The 19,973-nt window shown below is 51.7% G+C and overlaps 1 protein-coding gene across 5 annotated transcripts in view; it reads left to right on the forward strand.

Moving 5' to 3' along the window:
- The first annotated feature begins 981 nt into the window (after positions 1-981).
- Positions 982-19,973, forward strand: part of SLC8B1 (solute carrier family 8 member B1) — a 28,332-nt gene continuing 9,340 nt past the window's right edge. For 3 of the 5 annotated variants that reach the window (XM_030583272.1, XM_030583273.1, XM_030583271.1), the window contains exons 1-5: positions 10,388-11,654; positions 17,483-17,635; positions 17,994-18,046; positions 18,729-18,786; positions 19,827-19,932. In XM_030583272.1, the coding sequence (XP_030439132.1) occupies positions 11,463-11,654; positions 17,483-17,635; positions 17,994-18,046; positions 18,729-18,786; positions 19,827-19,932 (562 nt within the window). In that variant the 5' untranslated portion in view covers positions 10,388-11,462. Of the gene's footprint in view, positions 1,473-10,387; positions 11,655-17,482; positions 17,636-17,993; positions 18,047-18,728; positions 18,787-19,826; positions 19,933-19,973 lie in introns of those variants that run through there. The other 2 variants (XM_030583274.1, XM_030583275.1) reach the window with 2 other exon arrangements.

Below are 19,973 nucleotides of genomic sequence, written 5' to 3' on the forward strand. Positions count from 1 at the left end.
CCCGCCTCGCCGCGCTGCGCAGCGCTGCTCTGGCTGTGACGGGGCGGGGGCGGCCCCTTGCAAAGCTACGCCCGGGGCGAGCGGCGGAGGAGGAGCTGGCGGGCCCCAGGCAGGGCTGTGTGAGGCTGCATCGCCACAGGCATCTTCTTCCAGTGCCTGGACCCCCGTGGGGCTGTCATCAGACACCCGCACCCCATCCTCCGTGGCAACCCCAGCATGAAAGAAAGCTTTCCCCAGCCTCCTCTTCTGGCCTGCCGGGAAGCGCCCCACGGCCCAGGACACCCCAGCTGAAAGCAGCACCAGACCCTGCTAGAACAACAGATGCAAAATCTGCAGCCATCTCGCCACTGCTCTGAGGATCAACAGCCCCATTAGCACCTTTTGAGAGATCCCAACATGTGGGGTACCTCCGCCAGTGCACCAAATGCCCCAAGAACAAGTGGGTTGGTGGAACCAGACAATCAGGATGCGCTCGAATGAACTCACACAGGGAAATGATAAAAGATGGACTGGAAGGGACCTTGAGAGGTCATCTGGCCCAGGCACCTGCATTCAAGGCAGGACTAAGTATCATCTAGACCATCCCTGACAGGTGTTTGTCCAACGTCCTCTTAAAAATCCCCATTGATGGGGGTTCCACAACCTCCCTAGGCAATTTATTCCAGCGCTTAACCACCCTGACAGGAAGTTTTTCCTGATGTCCAACCTAAACCGCCCTTGCTGCAATTTAAGCCCATTGCTTCTTGTCCTAGCCTCAGAGGTTAAGAAGAACAATTCTTCTCCCTTCTCCTTGTAACAGCCTTTTATGTACTTGAAAACTGTTATCATGTCCCCTCTCAGTCTTCTCTTTGCCTATCACCTGTGGGGGACACTTCTTTACAAAGCAATTGCCCTACATCTGACCTGTCAGTCCGCATCCTCAAAGGAAACCTGCACAACACCTTCAAAAGAGGAGCCTGGGAGCTTAAATTCAAAACTTTGCTAGACACTACATATCACGGATCAAATAGACACACTGGATTTATGGCTTATTAGAACAATCTGTAACCCACTAATAACCCCCATGGCTGCTTCTCCCCACCCTTCCTTTTCTCCCTGTGATGGGGTGTTAATGAGACACCTTACCGTGAATGGTCCCTCAAAATGTGTATTAACTACTTATGCTAAACAGTCTGTTCCACTTGTATTTAGCTGTGACACTCTGAGTCCGTTTCCCAGAGCTGAAGAGCTCTGTGTAGCTGAAAGCTTGTCTGAACTCTCTCATCAACGCAAGTTGGTCCAGTAAAAGCTATGACCTCACCCACCCTGTCTCTTGGCTGCACCAAACACAACTGCAGGGAACCCGGCTGCCGGTGTTGCCAACTCTCATGATTCTGTCATGAGTCTCAGGATAATCAGTGTTTTCCTTAAAGCCCCAGCTCCTGGAGTCAAGTGGAAGTGTGATGATTTCAGCCTTCATTCTTAAAGAAAAAGTAAGTTTCTAGTCCTCATGGCTATGGTGAAAACTTCAAAATGTGACCCCAGCATGGGTGGTGGGTGAACCACTGGCTGGGGGAGTCTAGTCCCTCCCTGGCCATACCCGCTCCCCTGCAGCCCCACCCCTTTCCCCCACTGGAGCCTGGAGCCCCCAGCCCTGTGGTTGCCAGCCCCCACCCTGAGTCCCAGAGCGCTGGGTAACATGTGGTCCTCCCAGCCCCCAAGTGCAGATCAGGCAGTGCATGGCTCCCCTTGACTCCCCCAGTCCCAGTGTCTCCAGCCCCTACCCCGATCACCATGAGGCATGGCCCCAGCCCCCATCCTCCCCTCAGTGCTGGGCAGCCCCAGCTGCCCCACGTCCTGGCAGCCCTCACTCCAGCCCCACTGAAATGGAGCAGCCTGCCTGGGCTGGGGCCAAGGAGGACAGGGCAAGCAGGAGGGGGCTTTGGGAGGAGCATGGGCTGGGTCATGTGGGCTGTTTGGGGAGGCACAGACTTTTCCAGCCTATTGGACGTCCTGCCCCTGGACCCCAGTGCCCCCTATGGGCTCAAAGAGCAGAGGGGAATAAAGAGAAGAGCAAATCTAGTATTTGTATGTAATCTCATGATTATAAAGCCAATCTCGGGACTGTTGGTGAGCCCCTCACATGATTTTTGAACATTTTGGGCTGGTAATAGATCAGGACAAACAGGGAGAAGCCAGTGGCAGAGTCAAGTTGCCAGGGACAGAGGGGCAAGGCTGTCCCACAGATGGGCTGTTCCTTGTCGTCAGGGTTGGTTCTTGGCTTCTTTGCAGATTCTGTGACGGTTAAAGCCAATCCAATCTCCCAGCCCCTGAGCAAGACAACTCTGCAATCAGGGGAACATCTCACTGGGTAGAAGGGGCATGGTGTAAGGATGCATGTGAGCGGGTCCAAAAGGTCCTGACTGGGCAGGGATGATGTAGTACAACCACACAGGTCAGAGCCAGGTCAGACACAAGACGGACAAGAGGTAGTGAGAGATTCACCCACCAGGGATTAGGCTGTTTTATTACCTAGCTCCAGTGCTACAAGGCCTGGCGCACGGGCTGCTTTGTGCTGATGGGGTTATACCATGGAGGATCTAGGTGATATGTATTGAACATGCCAAGCAGCCCTGGCAGAACAGTTTGGGCAGGGAGGGTGGCACAGTGCATGAAATCCTGGCTCTGTTTGAAAAAACAGAGGGAGTTTTCCCCTTGACTTCAATAGGGCTGCGTTTTACCCCGGGCTCGATCTTGGTTTCTGCCACTACAGTGCAATTCCGTGGTTTGAAGAGTGTCTGAGATTTGCTTGAACCAGCCCTGCCAGCTGTAACAAAAAACATGCAGAGACTGTATTCACTCGGGGGAAACACCTGCTGCTTCAGGCATCAGAGGGGTAGCCGTGTTAGGCTGGGTCTGTAAAAAGCAACAACAGAGTCACTGGCGACCTTCCCTCTCTGACTCAGATGCACCTGAGATGTGGTTTCCAGGGCCCTCTGCTGGATGGACTCAGTACAAACACCACCCACTCCAGCCCGTGTTGGCTCTGGGATCTGCACTGGTTCCAGGATGTTTCCAAGGGGAATGATTTTAAAGCCCTCGGTTGTTTGGGACCTGGTTGTCTGAGAGCTGCATCTCTCCCCGTGCAGCTGCCCTCGGTAGGGACATCTGAGAAAGAAAAACAAAAAATATCAGGCTTTTGTGAAAGAAGCCAAAGAGGGCACATGGGCTCTCAGCCTCTCTCCTTGGCCTCGGGTGGTCCCTTGGAAGTACTCTGACCCTTTAAGACCTTGCCCTCCTAACCTTCTAGTTCAGTGGCTCTCAACCTTTGTAGACAACTGTCCCCCTTTCAGGAGTCTGATTTGCCTCCCCCCCCCCGCCACTTCACCTCACTTAAAAACGACTCGCTTACAAAGTCAAACACAAAAATACAAAAGTGTCACAGCCACAAACCCGGGGTGCGAGTTCCAAGCTGCTTTAACCCACAGAATCCATGTTCATACCTAAAAATAGACCCTTCTTTCTCAAATATTTCTACATACTCGGTAAGTTTTCCTTTCTATCCTTCCTCAGTTTGCTAAACTCACGGCTGCTGCCTGTATTTTAACATACCTTAAACCAGTTAATCTCTCTTGACTCAGGTCTCCCACCTCTCCCCACTTCTGCTCTCTCTTTGTTTGAAAAGTTTAAAGTTATAATTTTTACAAAAACCTCCAAAACATAAAGCAATTTCAAACTGAACAAAACAACAACCCAAGAGAAAACGAAGTTAAAAACTTTACTTTAAATAAATCCTGTAAATTAATTATTTTTGCCCTTCAGAAATGCAACAGCTGGAATTACTCCTAACTTTCTTAAAGATAAGGTTGCCAAGCAACAAAAATGTAGACTCTGCTTCTAATCCTAACCACTAACTAATATTTGAAACATGGGCTTTCCTTATTACCGCACAGCAAAGTTTTAAAATAAAGTTAACATAAAGTAATAAACAATGCCTTAAGTTACTAAATTAATACAAGGGACAGCACACAGAAATACTATAAAATAGTAATTATAAAATTGAAATATAACTATTGTACTTACATTTAAATATGGAGCCGTATAAACAAGCCATTGTCTGTATAAAATTTTAGTTTGTACTGACTTCGCTAGGGCTTTTTCTGTAGCCTGTTGTAAAACTAGGCAAATCTCTAGATGAGTTGATGTACCCCTGGAAGACTCTGTGTACCCCTGGTTGAGAATCACTGTTCTGGTTCAACTCCAGTTATCCTCAGACTCCTAGGCCATATCCTGCCCCCTCAGGCTGCCAGCGATTTTTAATGAGCCTTATTAGTATTTGTTAGTTCTATTCTAGAAGCTCCTAAAGGCCCCATTTAAAATAGAGATCCCACGGTGCTGGGCAAGCATACAGCGAGGGACAGTCCCTGCCCCGGAGCGCTTACAGTCTAAAGAGACAAGTCAGACAGAGGGTGGGAGGGGAAACAGACAGGCCCAGAGAGGGGCAAATTGCCTATGTCAGTGGCAATAGAACTAGGTGTCCTGAGTCCTACTCCAGCTGCCCACGAGCAGGAAATATTGCACAAAAAGGTGAGTCGGAACTTGTGCTTCTTCCCCATAGTCAGGGCCGGCTCTATCATTTTTGCCACCCCAAGCAAAAAAAAAAAGCCACTGGGACTACCGCCCGAACTATGCCGCCCAAGAAAGGACAGAATGCTGCCCCTTAGCATGTGCCGCCCCAGGCATGTGCTTCCTCTACTGGTGCCTGGAGCCGGCCCTGCCCGGGGTGAGAACTGCACAGCATGGAGAAAGCTTTCCTGACATTGCATTGTGATGCCCTGGGCATGGAGCAAAGAGTGTTGCTTTGAAATCACATCAGCGGTTGGAGATCTTGCTGTGAGCTCTCTCTGATGGGCACCAGGGCACATTTTTGCAGTTCTGAGTTCTCAGGGAGGCTTGATCTATACGGCAAAGGCATTTGTAACTTTCCTGAACACAACAAACCCAGTGCCCCGGGGTGGCTGGGTTCATTTTTTGCTCAGTTAAAAGCATATTTTTTTCCCCTTACAGGCATGTGATTTTAGTGGGCAATTTAACAGGGTGGGAAATTGACCCTTTAAGCTCTTAAGGCTCTCATGTCGCCCACAGCCAGGCTTCTGTTTTCCCATTATCAGCTCCCTTGGCGGCCTGAGAGGTCTCTTATCTGATCCATGTTGTCCCATGAGCACTGGGAGGGGGAGGAAGCAGGAAGCACAAAATCAAAGCCAAGCACAAGGACTTGGCCTCACGCTGGCAATGCAGGAGAATCAATTGTGGTGGATGATCTTCTTCCCAGGTGGGAGCAAGGCAGGCTGGAGATTCAAGATGGTTTAGGTTTGGTTGGGCAGGGCAGGGCCAGAGATGATTGCAGCGCCTCCTGCTGGAAGATACATGAACTGGTGCCCTTGGCTGAAGACCTTCTGCCTTGTAATGTGGAAGAAAAAGAAGGTGCCATTTGAGGTGAACCAGCTCATAAAGAACACGCCACCCCTCCCCATGAACAAGAGGTAGATGACTGGGCCCAATACTTGCTATGGACTGTTCTAAAGCCAAGGTCTCGACAGGCATTGTCCCATGCCCTCTTGTTTGTTCAGAATGGCCTAAGCAGCCCGATGTGTAATATCCCGATAGCATGTTCTCCGGGGGTTCAGCCATCATGGGGATGAGTGTAGTCCATGAAGCAGAGTAGAACAGCAAGCAGGGCTTGGGTTGTGACCTTTCATTCAAAACCATCCCAGAATGTATGCTGAGCCGAGTGCATGACAAGAGAAGGAGGTGGGGACAACTGTGTGGATACCTATGCAGACACCTGGGACTCTCCAGGTGAGCTGTCTTTTTGTCCTGTGTCTGTACAGCACCTAGCACAATGTAACTGGGGCCTATGGGCCTGACATCAATAATAGTCATTAACAATTAACTACCAGCGCCTCTGCCCCAGCTCCAGCCAGTTGCTCTATGGAGGGGCTGAAGACACAGTCGGTGATGGCCTCTTGTCATCACCAGGCCCTTAATCTTTGGTCCAATCCCTTGGGGTTGCTGCTGCTCCCCAGAGCTAGGAAGGGAACCCAGGTGTCCTGACTTCCTGTCCTCTGCTCTAACTGTTAGAAAATGCTTCCTCTCTGGCGTGGGCTTCTCTGGCAGTCTTGGTTCATAAGAACTTCAGACCCAACATTGGGATCATTCCAGATTGTCCTGGAAGGATCTGGAGAAGCTCTATGTACTGTCCTCAGGGAAGAATCTCACATGATGGGTTGAGTGGGGCATGAGTGTGGGTTTAACCAATTGGTGGAGGCCCCCATCTGGTGACTGCACCCGGTGCGTGTGTATCCTGCATGTGACTGTCACGGAGACTCAGTTCAACACCCCTGAGGTTTGCAGACACAGCATTACTGGGGCAGTTGGAAAAGCAAAACCTGTGCTGAAGTTGGAAGCACATTGGGGAAGTTGGAAGAGCGGAACATGGCAGGGATGTGCCTTTGGATTGCTAGCTGCGTACTAGTCAAAGGGATCGTGGGTCACACAATCAGCCAGAGAGCGTCTCATTTACAGCCGCTCCAGTGTAGCTACACTTATACAAACCCTCATGTAGACAGGCAAAGTCTCTGTAAGCTGTGATGTGCTCTGGTGGATTCAGAGCCACCCCGCTCACCCCCACGTTTCAAGCCAAGCTATCCAGCTATTGCTAAAGTTTAATAGATGGTGACATTGCCTGTCTGTCAGAAGCCAGGACAGCCCATCCAGAGCCAGATTTTAAAACGTAGGTGTTACGGAGTGGCTATTTGCCAGGCACACCCTTGTGGCCCTCCCTCTGCCCATCTCTCCGGGAATCCCTGGGAGCCCTGTATAGGCTCTCTCAGGGCTCTCTCTCAGGTCAGGAGCCCAAAGTAATTCAAAATATCCTCAGTGTCCCAAACACGAAATCCACCATAGCAGCGCCATAGTTCACACCCATCACCAACACTTCTGTCTTCCATGGACCCCATTCTCCTGCTTGGCAGCAGCCCAGCCTCCTGGCTCAGCCTTCCTTCCTCCGTCCCTGAGCACTCTTTCCAGAGGAAAGCTGGCATATATGGTACAAGCTTTCTGAAAACCTCTCCCGGCTGGCTGGAAGGTGGAGGAGTCCTGCTCCCACCCTGCACTACAAGGCTCCTCATCCAAGGCCTTTAAAGTGACAATGCTCCATCCCATTGCTAGCCTCCTATGACCACCACCATTTTCTAAGCCTGTGCTCACACCATCCTCCTAGATGCAGGATCTTCTTGCCCCCCCAAGGCTTAACTGACGCCCTGTCACGTAAGGCATGGAACCATAGATGCAGAACGTGTCTGCCGTGACCGGCCTTACTTGCACATGCAGCTATCAAGCCTGAGCCCATGATGTGGTTGCCTATGCTAGCAGGGGACTGGATTTGATGACCCAGGGAGGCCCCTTCCAGTCCTGTGTTCCTAAGCAGCTTGCAAATTGGAGGCACAAATAATCAGAATCCTGTGAAATGATCCAATTTGCACGTCCAGTCACAGTAATTGTGCTTGCAAATTAGGCATGTAGCAACTGGTGCCCACAGATTGCTTGCACGGTTGTACACCGGAGTCATTGGGAATCCTAGCCCCAGGTGACTGCTCGGGTTAGGGATCACAGTAGAGTTTGGGGTCTTATCATTTAGCATTTTACTGCCCTTGGCGGGCAAAGGAACGGGCTGCCCAACCCAGACCTGGATGCAGGAAGAAGTGAGGAGCTGCAGCACCAGGAGACTATGCTGCATTGTAGCTGGAGTAATTCCGGGCTTTTTCAATGTCCCTCAGACCTGTGAAAACTAGGGCATTGTGTGAAGGGTGGAGGAGGAGGTATGAATTAGTGATGAGGCGACAGCAGCACCTAATCACAACCCCTTCTCCCCCCCTAGTTCAGACAGGCTGTCCCGCCATTGACAGCCCCACCCTCTGGAGTTCAGAGAGGCAGAGCAAAGCAAGCCAAGTGAAACTTTGAGGAGCTGAAGGACTGTGGAGATCAGGAAACTGGCCCAAGGGAGAAAGGTGCGTACAGCTCCAAGGTCAGCAGCATGGGAGTCAGGGCTGACTCACAGAAGGGCTCTACAGTTTTCAGTGTCAATAACTTTTTTGGCACGACAAGAGTGCGGATTACAGAAGTGCTTGGCTGCCAACTGGAATGATGCATTTTTAGGCAGTCTGTAAGGTGCCTCTTGAGTGCATTTCAATGAGACGCGCCAAGTCTTTCTTCCTGTTTCATACTGGGGTCTTGGGAACGGTGGTTTAGATTCCCAGCTGGGAAATGTGCTGCCGAAGCCCCCGTTCTGTTATGCAGGGGCATGGGAACTGCACCGCCGAAGAAAGAGGATCTCGTTCAAACCCACTGTGCCCAGAGTGGCTCCCGAACACCACACATACGCCACAGCTTAGCAGTCCCTTGTACCTATCTCATAGAGCTAGAAGGGACTTTGAAAGGTCATTGAGTCCAGTCTCCTGCCTTCACAGCAGGACCAAGTACCATCCCTGACAGATTTTTGCCCCAGATCCCTAAATCCTCAAGGATTGAATTCACACCCCTGGGTTTAGCAGGCCAATGCTCAAACCACTGAGCTATCCCTTCCCCTCTTGTATATCTCTATAAAGCTGTATTGATCTATAGCTATTTGCAGCACCTAGCACAATGGGACCCTGGTCCGGCACTGGCACTCCTACAAATAATAATTAATATAGGGTGTATACACATGTAGAGGCAGCCACCCACCATGCTTGGGCAAGTTGGGATGGCCCGAGGCCTCCTGGATTTCAGGCGCTCCAGTATAACTGCCCTATCAGGTGCTATGGTGGAGTCCTCCTCGGCCCCCTTCTGCTGTCACGGCAACAAGAACAGATCCTGGATGCAACACAGTTAAACGCCGTTGTGGAGACGGGGCCTAACTGGACTGCCATGATCGGGCTAATAAAGCCTGGCTTCTCGAGGGTTTGAATGCAGCTTGGTCTTGGCTATGCAGCTTTCAATCACAAGCCCTCCTGGCTCATCTGTAGGGGCAGTGTTGCCAGGACTTTTCCTCAAAGCAGAGCTGCAATTTGCCCCTTGCAATGCAATGAAGCAAGCCTGGGATTTTATTCTAACTTCCTTACAAAGGAGTTTCACTATGAGTCCCTTATGAGCAGGTTCTGTTTATCGTAAGGTTTCATTAAAATTAGGGTGACCGGATAGCAAATGTGAAAAATCGGGACAGGGTGGGGGGTGCTGATATAAGAAAAAGACCCCAAAATCGGGCCTGTCCCTATAAAATCAGGACATCTGGTCACCCTAAACAAAATACAGTCTGATGTAGGCCCCAGTCCTGCATGTGTGTTAGCTACTCACACGAGCAGTCCTACTGGCCATTTGCAAGCTCAGGGCTAGAGCCCGTTGGGAATTTTTCATTGGCAAAGCCAGTTTGCCAAAACCAAAACCTTTCGCAGGCAACGGTCAGTGCGGACACATTTCTCAACTTGAAGAAGGTTTGAAAAATAAAAAGCTTCAAAATAATTGGAATGTCCCGTTTTCAACATTTTCTACATTAAAATGTTCAGTTTTCCAGTTTGAAACAACTTTCTGATTCAAAATGTAAACTACATGATAGGACTTTCAAACAAATAAAAAAAATGGTTGAAATCAAACCAAAAGGTTTGGATTGACCTGAACCAACTTTTGGAGGGATTTTCAGTCTATGAACATTTTCAAAATTTAGTAAAAAGCAACAAAGAGTCCTGGGGCACCTTATAGACTGACAGACGTATTGGAGCATGCGTCTGACGAAGTGGGTATTCACCCACGAAAGTTTATGACCCAATACATCTGTTAGTTTCTAAGGTGCCCCAGGACTCTTTGTTGCTTTTCACAGATCCAGACTAACACGGCTCCCCCTCTGATACTTCAAAATTTAGATATTTTGTCCCACGTTGGGATGGGAAAAACGTCCAAAATCTCAAAAACGTAACTGAATGGGGAAACCGTTCCCTGTCCATCTCCAGTCAGCTCACATGCCATCCCTAGCTCTGTCACTGGCTGCCTACCTGCTGTCATCAGTTCCCCGCTTGGTGCCTCAGTTTCCCCCTGAGAAGGAGGAAGGTGTTGCTATTGACCCACCTTTGTAAACCAGGCTGAGATGGCTAAGGTGATTATTGTTAGAGGAGTAGGGGGATGCTTAAAGAGAAAAGTTATTAAACTCCAGAGGCATGACCCCCCCCAACCATTCCTGTTCAAAGTTTGTGCGGAGATCTGTGGGGGTGGGGGGCAGCGGGGAGGGGGACCGAGAGGAAAAAGGAGTCTAGCCCTTTAAGAGAGGCTGGCCCTGGCCGTGTGCGAGAGGGAAGAGGCGGAGGGGAGCGGCTGCCTGGCTGCTCCGTGGGACTCGACAGCCCGGTCACGCGTTAGCCCGGCCCTGTGCAGGAAGCCAGCGGGCGAGCGTTGCAATTCAGCCCGGATCTGGCTGCGGGGAGGGAGGCTCGCTCCGGCCCCGCCCCGGGGGCTCGTATTTGGAAAGTTTATGGCGTGGATTAAAGGCGGCCGAGCTGCCCCGGCGCCGCGGCTCAGGGTCCAAAGCCGGTGAGCTCAGGGGTGGCCCGGTTCAACTTTTGCAATGTCCAAGTTTTATCCCGCAGCGCGGGCGCCCGGGGTCACGGTTGAAAGACCCGCCGGGCCCCCCCGCAGCCTTGTTTGCTCCCCGGCGTGCTGAGGCTGGCGTTTTGCAAGCCCCGGGAAGGAAGACAAATCCACAGGCTTCGGTGACACCTTTCAAGCTGGAGGGACCGGATTTCCCTTTGCAACCCTTCGCCTCCCTGCGGCGTCCTGCAGCCTGGATATAAACCCCCGGCCCGGTCACCCCTCCCCGTGCTGCACACCTTCAGCTGAGAAGGGGCAGTGCAGGGAAGCCAGGCTGTGACTCCCCTGCCCCAGCCACAACCTGCAGGAGGGTCCAGGCCTCTGTGCCTGCAGAATGGGCCGGGGGCTTTGAAGGCTCCTGGGGCTGGTTAGACAGGAGACAGCCACATTCCGTGCCATGCTGCGGCCAGGACCGTGTTGGGCTGATGGTGAGGACATTCTGCCTGGGTTACTTTCGCTGTAGTATTTTTTTTTTTTAAAAAACTTCCTTGTATTTGTTCATCTTTGGCTCCTGCGTGGATGCTGAGAGTGGAGTTAAGGAGCTCTGCCTACTTTAGTATCCTCGCCTTCTTCTCTCCGCAAAGGAAGCGGCGTATAAAGGAATCCCAGGCATTGCGGCGGTAAAAAAAACATTCATTAGTGGCTGGGTTACTTCTCTATTTCCATCAACGGCTGAAATTGCAAAATTGACCAAACATCCTAGACACCCAAAGAAACAGATGTTGGAGGCGACTGATCCAGGAAGAGAAGCTGAGGTGCCGTAAGCCAAGGGCCTGGCTTCACGGTAGGAGCCCAGACACTGCATCGGGATGGCCCTGGGACCTGTGAGCTGGAGGGCTTCCTGCATTCTGGGGGTGCTTTGGATGCTGAGCTGCGGGGCTGGTGCTTCGGGAGCCGACGCTGGATCTCGGGGTGTTGGGAGCCAAATGCCCCCCCAGCTGGAAATCGGGAGCAAGTCTGATGGCATCCGGTATGCCCAGCACCAGGGCAGCCCTGCAGATGTAAGTATCTGAGATCTTTGGGTACAGGGACAGTTCAGATTGACGGAGCCCTAGAAAAGTGCTAGAAAACTTCCTCAGGATGTTAAAGTTCTGGGGCCAGATTCTCCTATGGTGTAAATCAGCAGCACTACATTGGCATCAGCTGAGAATAACTTCTAGTGCATGGCTAATACATCCCTCCCTGTGGTACGTAATGTGCCTCCTCCAGAGGAGGGAATTGCCCCAGCAGAGAATAGGGGTGGAACTGTTACAGGTCTTCACTGGGAGTCTACACCATGACCTATTTGTCCAGTGCTCTGAGACGTACGAGTGGAAAGCACCAGCGAAGAGCTGGTATTTTCCTGGAGCAGCAGCCATGCTGCACTTGGTTTGCCGAGACCGTGAAAGATTAGCTGGAAGTGAGCGCAGCATTTGCAGTTCCAAGACAAAACTGGGGGATGGCATTTGTGCCTGCACCTACCCACAAGCTGCCATGGGCAAGCAAGCCGACAGGAACTGACTGGGCACCGCACGGGTCACATCTGTATTAGTAAGAGAAGTGAGGTCAGTGTTCATGCTTGTAAATAAATAAGCGATAGGATAGGAAAGGTGAGCGACCTGCCCCTGCCCACAGTCACTCTATAGAGAGGCCTGGAAGGAAGAAATAGCGGCCTCTGGTCAAAGCTTATTAACATAGCGACCTGTCCTGCTTGCTTTGGTCACAGGCCCCCCCGAGTCACCAGGTCGATGTCAGACCCAGGGAGCAGCCAGCCAAGCAGAAGTTCCATTCACCGATTTGTTAGAGTGCAGTGTAATATTATGCCATTGAGTAGAGCATTAACAAGAGGAAATGATTGAGACAGGCTGCTGAGGAGCAATGCAACTGCTTCCCAACCGCACATTAATGCTCTGGCGTTAGCCATCATTGACCTGGTCGTGGGAGAACATGTCCCTGAATTACAGGGTTATGAATTCCTCAGGCTGGCTGGTGCTGGCGGAGGTAGTCCAGCCCCTCCCTTGGTTGGATGTTCTCCCCCCACCCCACTGCTCCAAGGCTAGCAGCTGCAGAAATTTGCTGATCCTGTATCTTTTTTATGCTGGTTTGGCAGGCCAGGGACTTTTGCCAGTCTTTCCATGTGCTTTTTGTCAGGAAGTTGCTCAGAAACTGGTGCTAAGCGGAAGTGACCTGTTCCTTCGTTATCGGGCGGGTGGCGTGTGTTAAGACTAGCTTTCTGCCAAGCACATGATTTTTCCAAATGTGCTAAAATCCACATGCATACTTGGATGGTCTTGAAAATTGCTGGCTCGGGTGGGATCCAGGGTAGCATTAATAGTCAAATTTGAGTTCATTTGAGCCAGGCCGCTTTAAAGAGCCAGCCAGCTTGAAAGAAATAAGTGAACCCCATAACATCAACATTTTGTGGTTCTTACAACTTTTAATACAATTAAGATCCTGTGGAAGGTGCTGTGACCCAGTGAGTTAGATACTGTGTGGATGCAGGACATGGGGCATGTGCCATGTGTGAAGGGCATGAGTTAGCTGTGGAGCCTAAAGAGCTGTATTCTAATTTTGGCTCTGAGCCTTGCCTGCTATTGGACAGTATCAACTCTAACCCCCATGATTGTTCACTCTCAGCTACTGGTATAAATCATGAGCGAATCCTCTGAAATTGTTAAAGCCCTATGAGCGTGAGAGAAGAACCGAGGTCCTTTAGCAAGTAATAAGCAGTTGTAAAGGGTGGGATTACATGCTGCTTTTGGAGGGTATGGAGCATTAATTTCTATAGCTGAGGGTTCCTAGAACACCCACTGAGGTAAGCTTTAGGGAGGTAACATGGAAGGAAGACTGTAATCAGACTGATGGGATTAAAGTTTCTTATCCCAAGGCAGGGTCAGGCCCGAGACAGATGCTTTATGCCACTGGAAAGCGCAGAGCCAAGTCTAGCTCTCCGGATTTGCAAGACGGCTGCCCCTTTTAAAGCTGGGCAGTTGCAGGATGGTGCACTGCAAACTCTTGGCCTTTCTGGCCCAGCACATGGCTGGAAACCCATCCAGCGCCTTACGGCTGATGCCTCCAGCTGATTTTTGAAGATCCCCAGCAGAACCTGTCCTTGCGGAGCAGAGCAGAGCGAGAGAGAGAGCAAGCGAGCTGTGCATTCATCCTGGCCTCTCTGAGGAGGAAGGACTTGGAAAGGATGCCAGCAGCATCCACAAACTTATGGGAATTCCTAGGAGCTTGCTCTCTTCTGACAGTTAGCTTGGGCTATCCCATGTGGTTCAGTTCGTTAGCATCTAGCACTAACTCAGGACTGACTGACGACAGCCTTCCCTCCCCAGAGCAGCCTAACTCAGAGGCTGAAAACAAATCAGTGCAGTTTTTCCTTTGTGGTGCCAGGCCTGAGGCGGACTGGACCAGGCGTGTACTTTCTTTAGTCTTCCCGACTTCCCCCTGCACTGACATTTTCATACCAAAGACACCAAGCTTCTCTATAAGCAGCTCTGTCAAGCCACAGAGGATGGCTTACAGGGCCAAACATAAGGTTTGAAAGGATAAAACCGGGGGTTCAAAGCCCAGCAGGGTTGACCTATCTGCAGGGTGGCCGAGTGGATAGAGGGCTGGGAGGTGGAAGACCTGGGTCTTGTTCCTGGCTCTGACCTGCTGGGTGACCTTCAGTCAGTTCCCCTCTCTGTGCCTCAGGGCTTGTGTACATTTGAAACGCTCCAGCACAGCTATGTAGATATTCCCTGCCCAGGAGGGAGGGGTGCTCCGGTCCCTGAAGGCGGTAGCTAGGTCAATGAACGAGGGTTAGGGTCAATGTAACTACATCGCTCAGGGCTGCAAACCCCCTTCTTCCCCAAGCAATGGAACTGGGTTGATGTAATTTTCTAGGGGAGGCCAGCTGTCAGTTTTCCCATCTGTAAAGTGGGGGTAAAGATCCTAACCTTTAGGATCTACTGCTGGGAGGAGCTGGGTAAGAGCAAAGTGTTACCCTTCACAGCAGACTGCCAGTGCAGGCCCAGGCACTGTGGTGACTCACTTCTGCGCCATTCTGACAGAACCAGGTGGCTTCGTTTCTGCCCTCAGTCATCAGGACTGCAGCAATCAAACCCATCCGGGACTGGATGGTCTCCCCATGTATGGGAATGCAGTCAGGCCAGGCCATGCTGGGCCTGTCTAACACAACACAGTAGCTGGGTGTTTCTCAGATGGGATCAGGTGATTAATGATGCTGGCATTTGTCATAACATTTTTCCCAGATCTGAACCTTAGCGTCCAAAATATGGGTGTTGGCATGAAAACCTCCAAGCTTAGTTACCAGCTTGGACCTGATAACGCTGCCACCAGCCAGGGATTTATACAGTGCCTAGCTCACTGTGGTCTCCCCAAAACCTTCCCTGGGGCACCCCAAGACTCAGATTCCTTGAGTCTCACAACAAAGGGGAATAAACCATTTCCCTTCCCCCTCCTCCCCTCCAGGTGTTCCCTCCCTGGGTTCCTGGAGAGATACACAGAAGCAAGTTCCGTGAATCTAAACAGAGGGACGCCACCCTCCCTGTTTCCAGTCCTGGAAAACACCAGTACCGAGAGCGCTAATCTCTCCCCCACCCCCCTTCACCCAGAGGGTATGCAAAGTCAGGCTAGCAAATCTAACACAAAGATTTTCCCCCTGACTTCTTCCTCCCACCAATTCCCTGGTGAGCTGCAGACTCAATTCCCTGGAGTCCCCACTAAAGAAAAACTCCAACAGGTCTTAAAAAGAAAGCTTTATATAAAAAGAAAGAAAAGGACATAAAAATGGTCTCTCTGTATTAAGGTGACAAATACAGGGTCATTTGCTTAAAAGAAAAAAATGAATAAACAGCCTTATCCAAAATGAATACAATTTAACACATTCCAGCAACTACACATGTGTAAATACAAAAGAAAACAATATAAACCTATGGTCTTACTATCTTTGTACTTAGAACTTGGAAACAGAAGATTAGAAAGCCAGGAGATAGAAAAATCACTCTCATAGCCGAGAGGGCACAGACACAAGACAAAGAACAAAGAACTCACACCCGAAACTTCCCTCCACCCAGATTTGAAAAAAAGTCTTGTTTCCTGATTGGTCCTTTGGTCAGGTGTTTCAGGTTACTCCTTTCCAGGTGAAAGAGACATTAACCCGTAGCTATCTGTTTATGACAGCATTGTATTTAAATGGTGAATAATAGGCTGGGAGGTTAACGCCCCTGGTCACCTTTATCTTTGTGCTGGAATTTCTGGCTGGATGCAGGCTGTAAACACAGCTCTGCCTGGGTGATTCTGTCTCCATTGAGGACTTTCTAACCCAGCAGCCAGGCAGGCTGCACTCATGTCACAATGTCAAAGGCCTGGCTTCCCCACAGTCGCTCATCATATCCCAATGACGCATTGCATGCTCCAGGCTAGGCAAACACACCCCAGCATTCCCCATGCTCACACTCTCCCCTGATGTGCAAAGAGGGGGGAGCACCTCCTGCCCCTAACTGGGGCCTGCCCAGACGGTGGCCCCAGCGACACTTGTGTTCTGGCTGGCACAACGGTCCTGCAGAGAGCGAGTGAGTGTGAGTGTAAAATGATCCCATGAAGCCAGTGCGGGAAGAATTTAAGAAATTCCTCCACCCAGACAAGGGCTCTGAGGATGAAAAATTCTCATCAGGAGCAGTCTGCCCTAGAAACATCACATTGGGGAACCTGACTGCAGCTCAGTTGCCCCCCTCCCCTAGTTACAGACCTGGTTCCTTTCTCTGGTGTATATGCAACACCCACTCAGGGTGGTGCTCTGTCCCCTCCCCTCCCCGAGGGACTGTCTTTCCTTCTTGTGTTTGTACAGCACCTAGCGCAAGGGAGTCCTGATCCATGACTGGGACAGCTCCTAGACACTACCACAATACAAATAATAAATCATACCAGCAGCAGAAGGTCCTGGGTTAAGATTCAGAGGGCCTAGGTTCGATCCCTGCTGCTGGTGAGGTGTTCTCACGTGCTGTGCCTTCGCTGTAGCTAGGCCAAACCAAAGCAGGCAAAAAGGGGAACTGTAATTCTCCACAGAGGTGCAACTCCACAGGCGTCAGCAGGGATGGGAGAAGTGGGGTTTTAATGAGGGGTTTTCACCACACGCTCTGGCCAGCATTAGACAAATGCTGGAGCCTCGGCTACACAAGAGTGATGCAGTTGCCACTTCCGGGGTGCAGCGTGGCTGGAGAATTCCAGGACCCCCTTTGAGCAGTGTTGCTGAGGCCCTCGTCAGATACCATGGTGATGGGCACCTGTAACATTGCCAGCTCTGTCACTTTGCTGCTGGGTGACCTTGAGGAAGGCACGCCCCTCGCTCTGTGCCTCAGTTTCCTTTCCCTCATCGTCTTGGCGTTTAGATTTGTGTGCTCCTCAGGGCAGAGTGTGCCTCTCACAGGTGCTTGGCACCTACTGTCATACAAGTGACACGAGCGAGTATTGTAAGAGCAGTTTTCAGCACTAGAAATCAAAGCACTTGACCAGTGAAGCCACTATTATCCCCATTTTACAGGTGGGGAAACTGAGGCCCAGAAAGAGGCAGTGACTTGCCCAAAGTCACCTAGCAGGTTAGAGTCAGAGCCAGGAATAGAACTCAGGTCTCCTGAGCCGCAAGCCAGTGCTCTACCCCCTAGGTCATACCGCCTCTTAATGAGGGTAATAGTATGGGGCAACAAACACCATCCTGCAGCCATTTACCTACCAGCTCAGAGTGCCCAGGAGGCCGAGGCTTTTCCAGGTAGGCCTCAGCTGCACTCTGGCTTTCCAGGGCGTGTTGCTAGCACTTGACTGGTGACTCCTCCTCTGTTGGCAGTGCTGGGAAGTACGGACCCAGAACAGCTCCAAGTGGTGCCACTTCATCTGGACCACCCCGGACTGCCAAATGGACAGCGGCTTCCTCAACTACCTGAACGGGGTCTTCTGCGTCTTCCCCTCGGGGCTGCTGCCGCTGGTGGTGACCCTATATGTAAGGATCATCCACGGGGAGGCCCTGCAGGGAGGGATTGAGGGAAGGTTGCGAAGGGAGAGCTGGAAGGAGGAAGTGACTCACCCACTGGCCAGTGTTACAGACAGACAGGGCATTACACACCATGGTGTGACCTGGCCCCTCGCCCTATGGACACCCAGGGGTGAGCAGGGAGAGGCTCCGAAAGTGTTGGGTCCAGCTAAGTGCCAAACATTAGCTGCTTCTTTTTGTCCCCTTTTTCTCCTGCTGTTTTTTTTTTTTGGGGGGGGGGAGAGAGGGAATTTACCCAGAAGCCCCCCCCCGGTTTCATCTTTGCCTCTATCCTGCCCTTTGCTAATTCGCTGTTGGCTTATTGCAGGCACTCTGGCTGCTGTATCTGTTCCTTATCCTGGGAGTGACAGCTGAAAAGTTGTGAGTAGCTGCTGGGCCCGGTTCCTCCCCCCAGAGGGAGCGGGGTGCTGCAGGCAGAGAACCTCCTGGCCAGGACAGCTTCACTTGTCCGTCTAGCCAAGGTTAGGGCTGAGCAGGGCTAGAAACTGACCTGTTCTAGTGGCCAGCAGGGTGTTACACTCCCTGCAACCACTGCCCTGGATGCCGTAACAGCCAGAGCTGCCTCAAACCCTCATTCCCCAGGCATGGCCTCCTTTGCGGTGAGAGAGGGATGGCAGATCCGTGCTCTGCTGGCAGCGTCTGACTCCTCTCTCAGGAGTCCCCTACAGAGACGGGGGCTTCTAATTTAAGAAGTCACAAACCGAATGAGGTTGACAGGCTCGGTGGAGGACCCTCGTGGCTGTTGGTTTGCACTTAAGATGCAGGGGGGCTGCAGGTTAGGACTGAGGGGCATCGAAAGAGCTGGGTGTGGAGGGTGAGTGGGACTGGAGTAGCAGAGTTGGGGTGTGGGGGGGGTCCATGCAGTGGAGTGCAGGAACTTTCCACAGCACCTTGTCTACACCTCACTGGGTCACCAGCCCCTGCCTGGCCCAAGCCTTGGCATTTACTTGCTGCTAAAACGCAGACTGGATTGTCCCCGCACCGACTCCAGGACTTGTGAATCGTTCGATTGTACCTGCCTCTGTCTTCTCTCTCTCTCCAGCTTCTGCCCCAATTTATCTGCGATCTCCACCAATCTGAGACTGGCCCACAACGTAGCAGTATCCTTCTGCTCACCCATCTCCCGGGGCACGGAGGCTGAGAGAACTGATCTTTCTGCGGGCTGGGGAAGCCAGTGAGGGCCAGCTTCAAACACAGAGCACCACCACCACTGGGGAGGAAGCACCTGAGGAAGTGAAATGTCCCGAGAACGGACTGAGCAGGAGCCCAGCCCTGGCACTGCTGAGTTATGAGCGAGGGGGGCATTCGGGCCAGGGCTGTGCTGGCAGGGGCCACCTGGCCAAAGCCAAGCCGTATTGATTCATTTTCCAAGCTGTGGAAATGATGGCTTGTGGGGAACCCATTAGAACATTAACCTTCATTCCCTGGGCTAGCCAGCTACTAGCTACAGGACAAACCTCTGAACCAAGGGCTGGTATGTAAGAGTGGAGCAGGAAAAGAGGATGGCCTCCATGAGTCCAGGTGCAATGGGGTCTTGGCTGCTATTCACCCTCTTTTGCAAAGAGTTCAGAGGTCTACTGCCGAGATAGCGTAAGGGGGCAGGAGATTTGCAAAAGCCCTCAGTGTTGGTCTGACTAACTGCTCCTGGTGAAGCCAGAGGGAGTTTTGCCCTGGACTTCAATGGAAGCAGAGCGAGGTCAGCGCTTTCCAGACTCTCATGCACTGTTGCAGAGCCAGGCCGGGGGCCATGCGGCTCTGATCGCTGTGGCAGTGTCACTCTCTGGTCCCCTGCACTAGCTTCCATGCAGACACACATTTCCCAACAGAGGGCCACAGCATTACCCCATTTTACAGAAGGGGTAACTGAGGCACAGAAGTCACCCAGTAGGCTAGTGACAGCGTGGGGAGTGCAAACTGGAGCTCCTGCTTCCCATTCCAATGTGCTGCATACTAGATCAGACTACCTCTCTCAGCTGTGCTCCCCCCGTGGGAATTCCTGGGGAAGGGCCCGGATTGCTGGAGCAGGCAGCGGCGCTCCTGTGGGCCCGGGGCTGGCTTGTCTGCACATGGTAGGAGCGAGGGAGGGGAATAGATTGGAGACTGTGAAGTGTCAGCTCTTCCTTGACGTTCTCCTCTCCATGGCGTCACCTTCCTGGCCTTTGGGAACGGCGCGCCCGATGTGTTCAGTGCTGTGGTGGCGTTCTCCGACCCCCGGACTGCTGGGCTGGCTATCGGCGCTCTCTTTGGTATGGAATGGCACCTTCCCCTCCCCAAGGACCCCAGGGGG

Source organism: Gopherus evgoodei, chromosome 13 (genome assembly GCF_007399415.2).
Source record: "Gopherus evgoodei ecotype Sinaloan lineage chromosome 13, rGopEvg1_v1.p, whole genome shotgun sequence".
NCBI lineage: Eukaryota > Metazoa > Chordata > Testudines > Testudinidae > Gopherus > Gopherus evgoodei.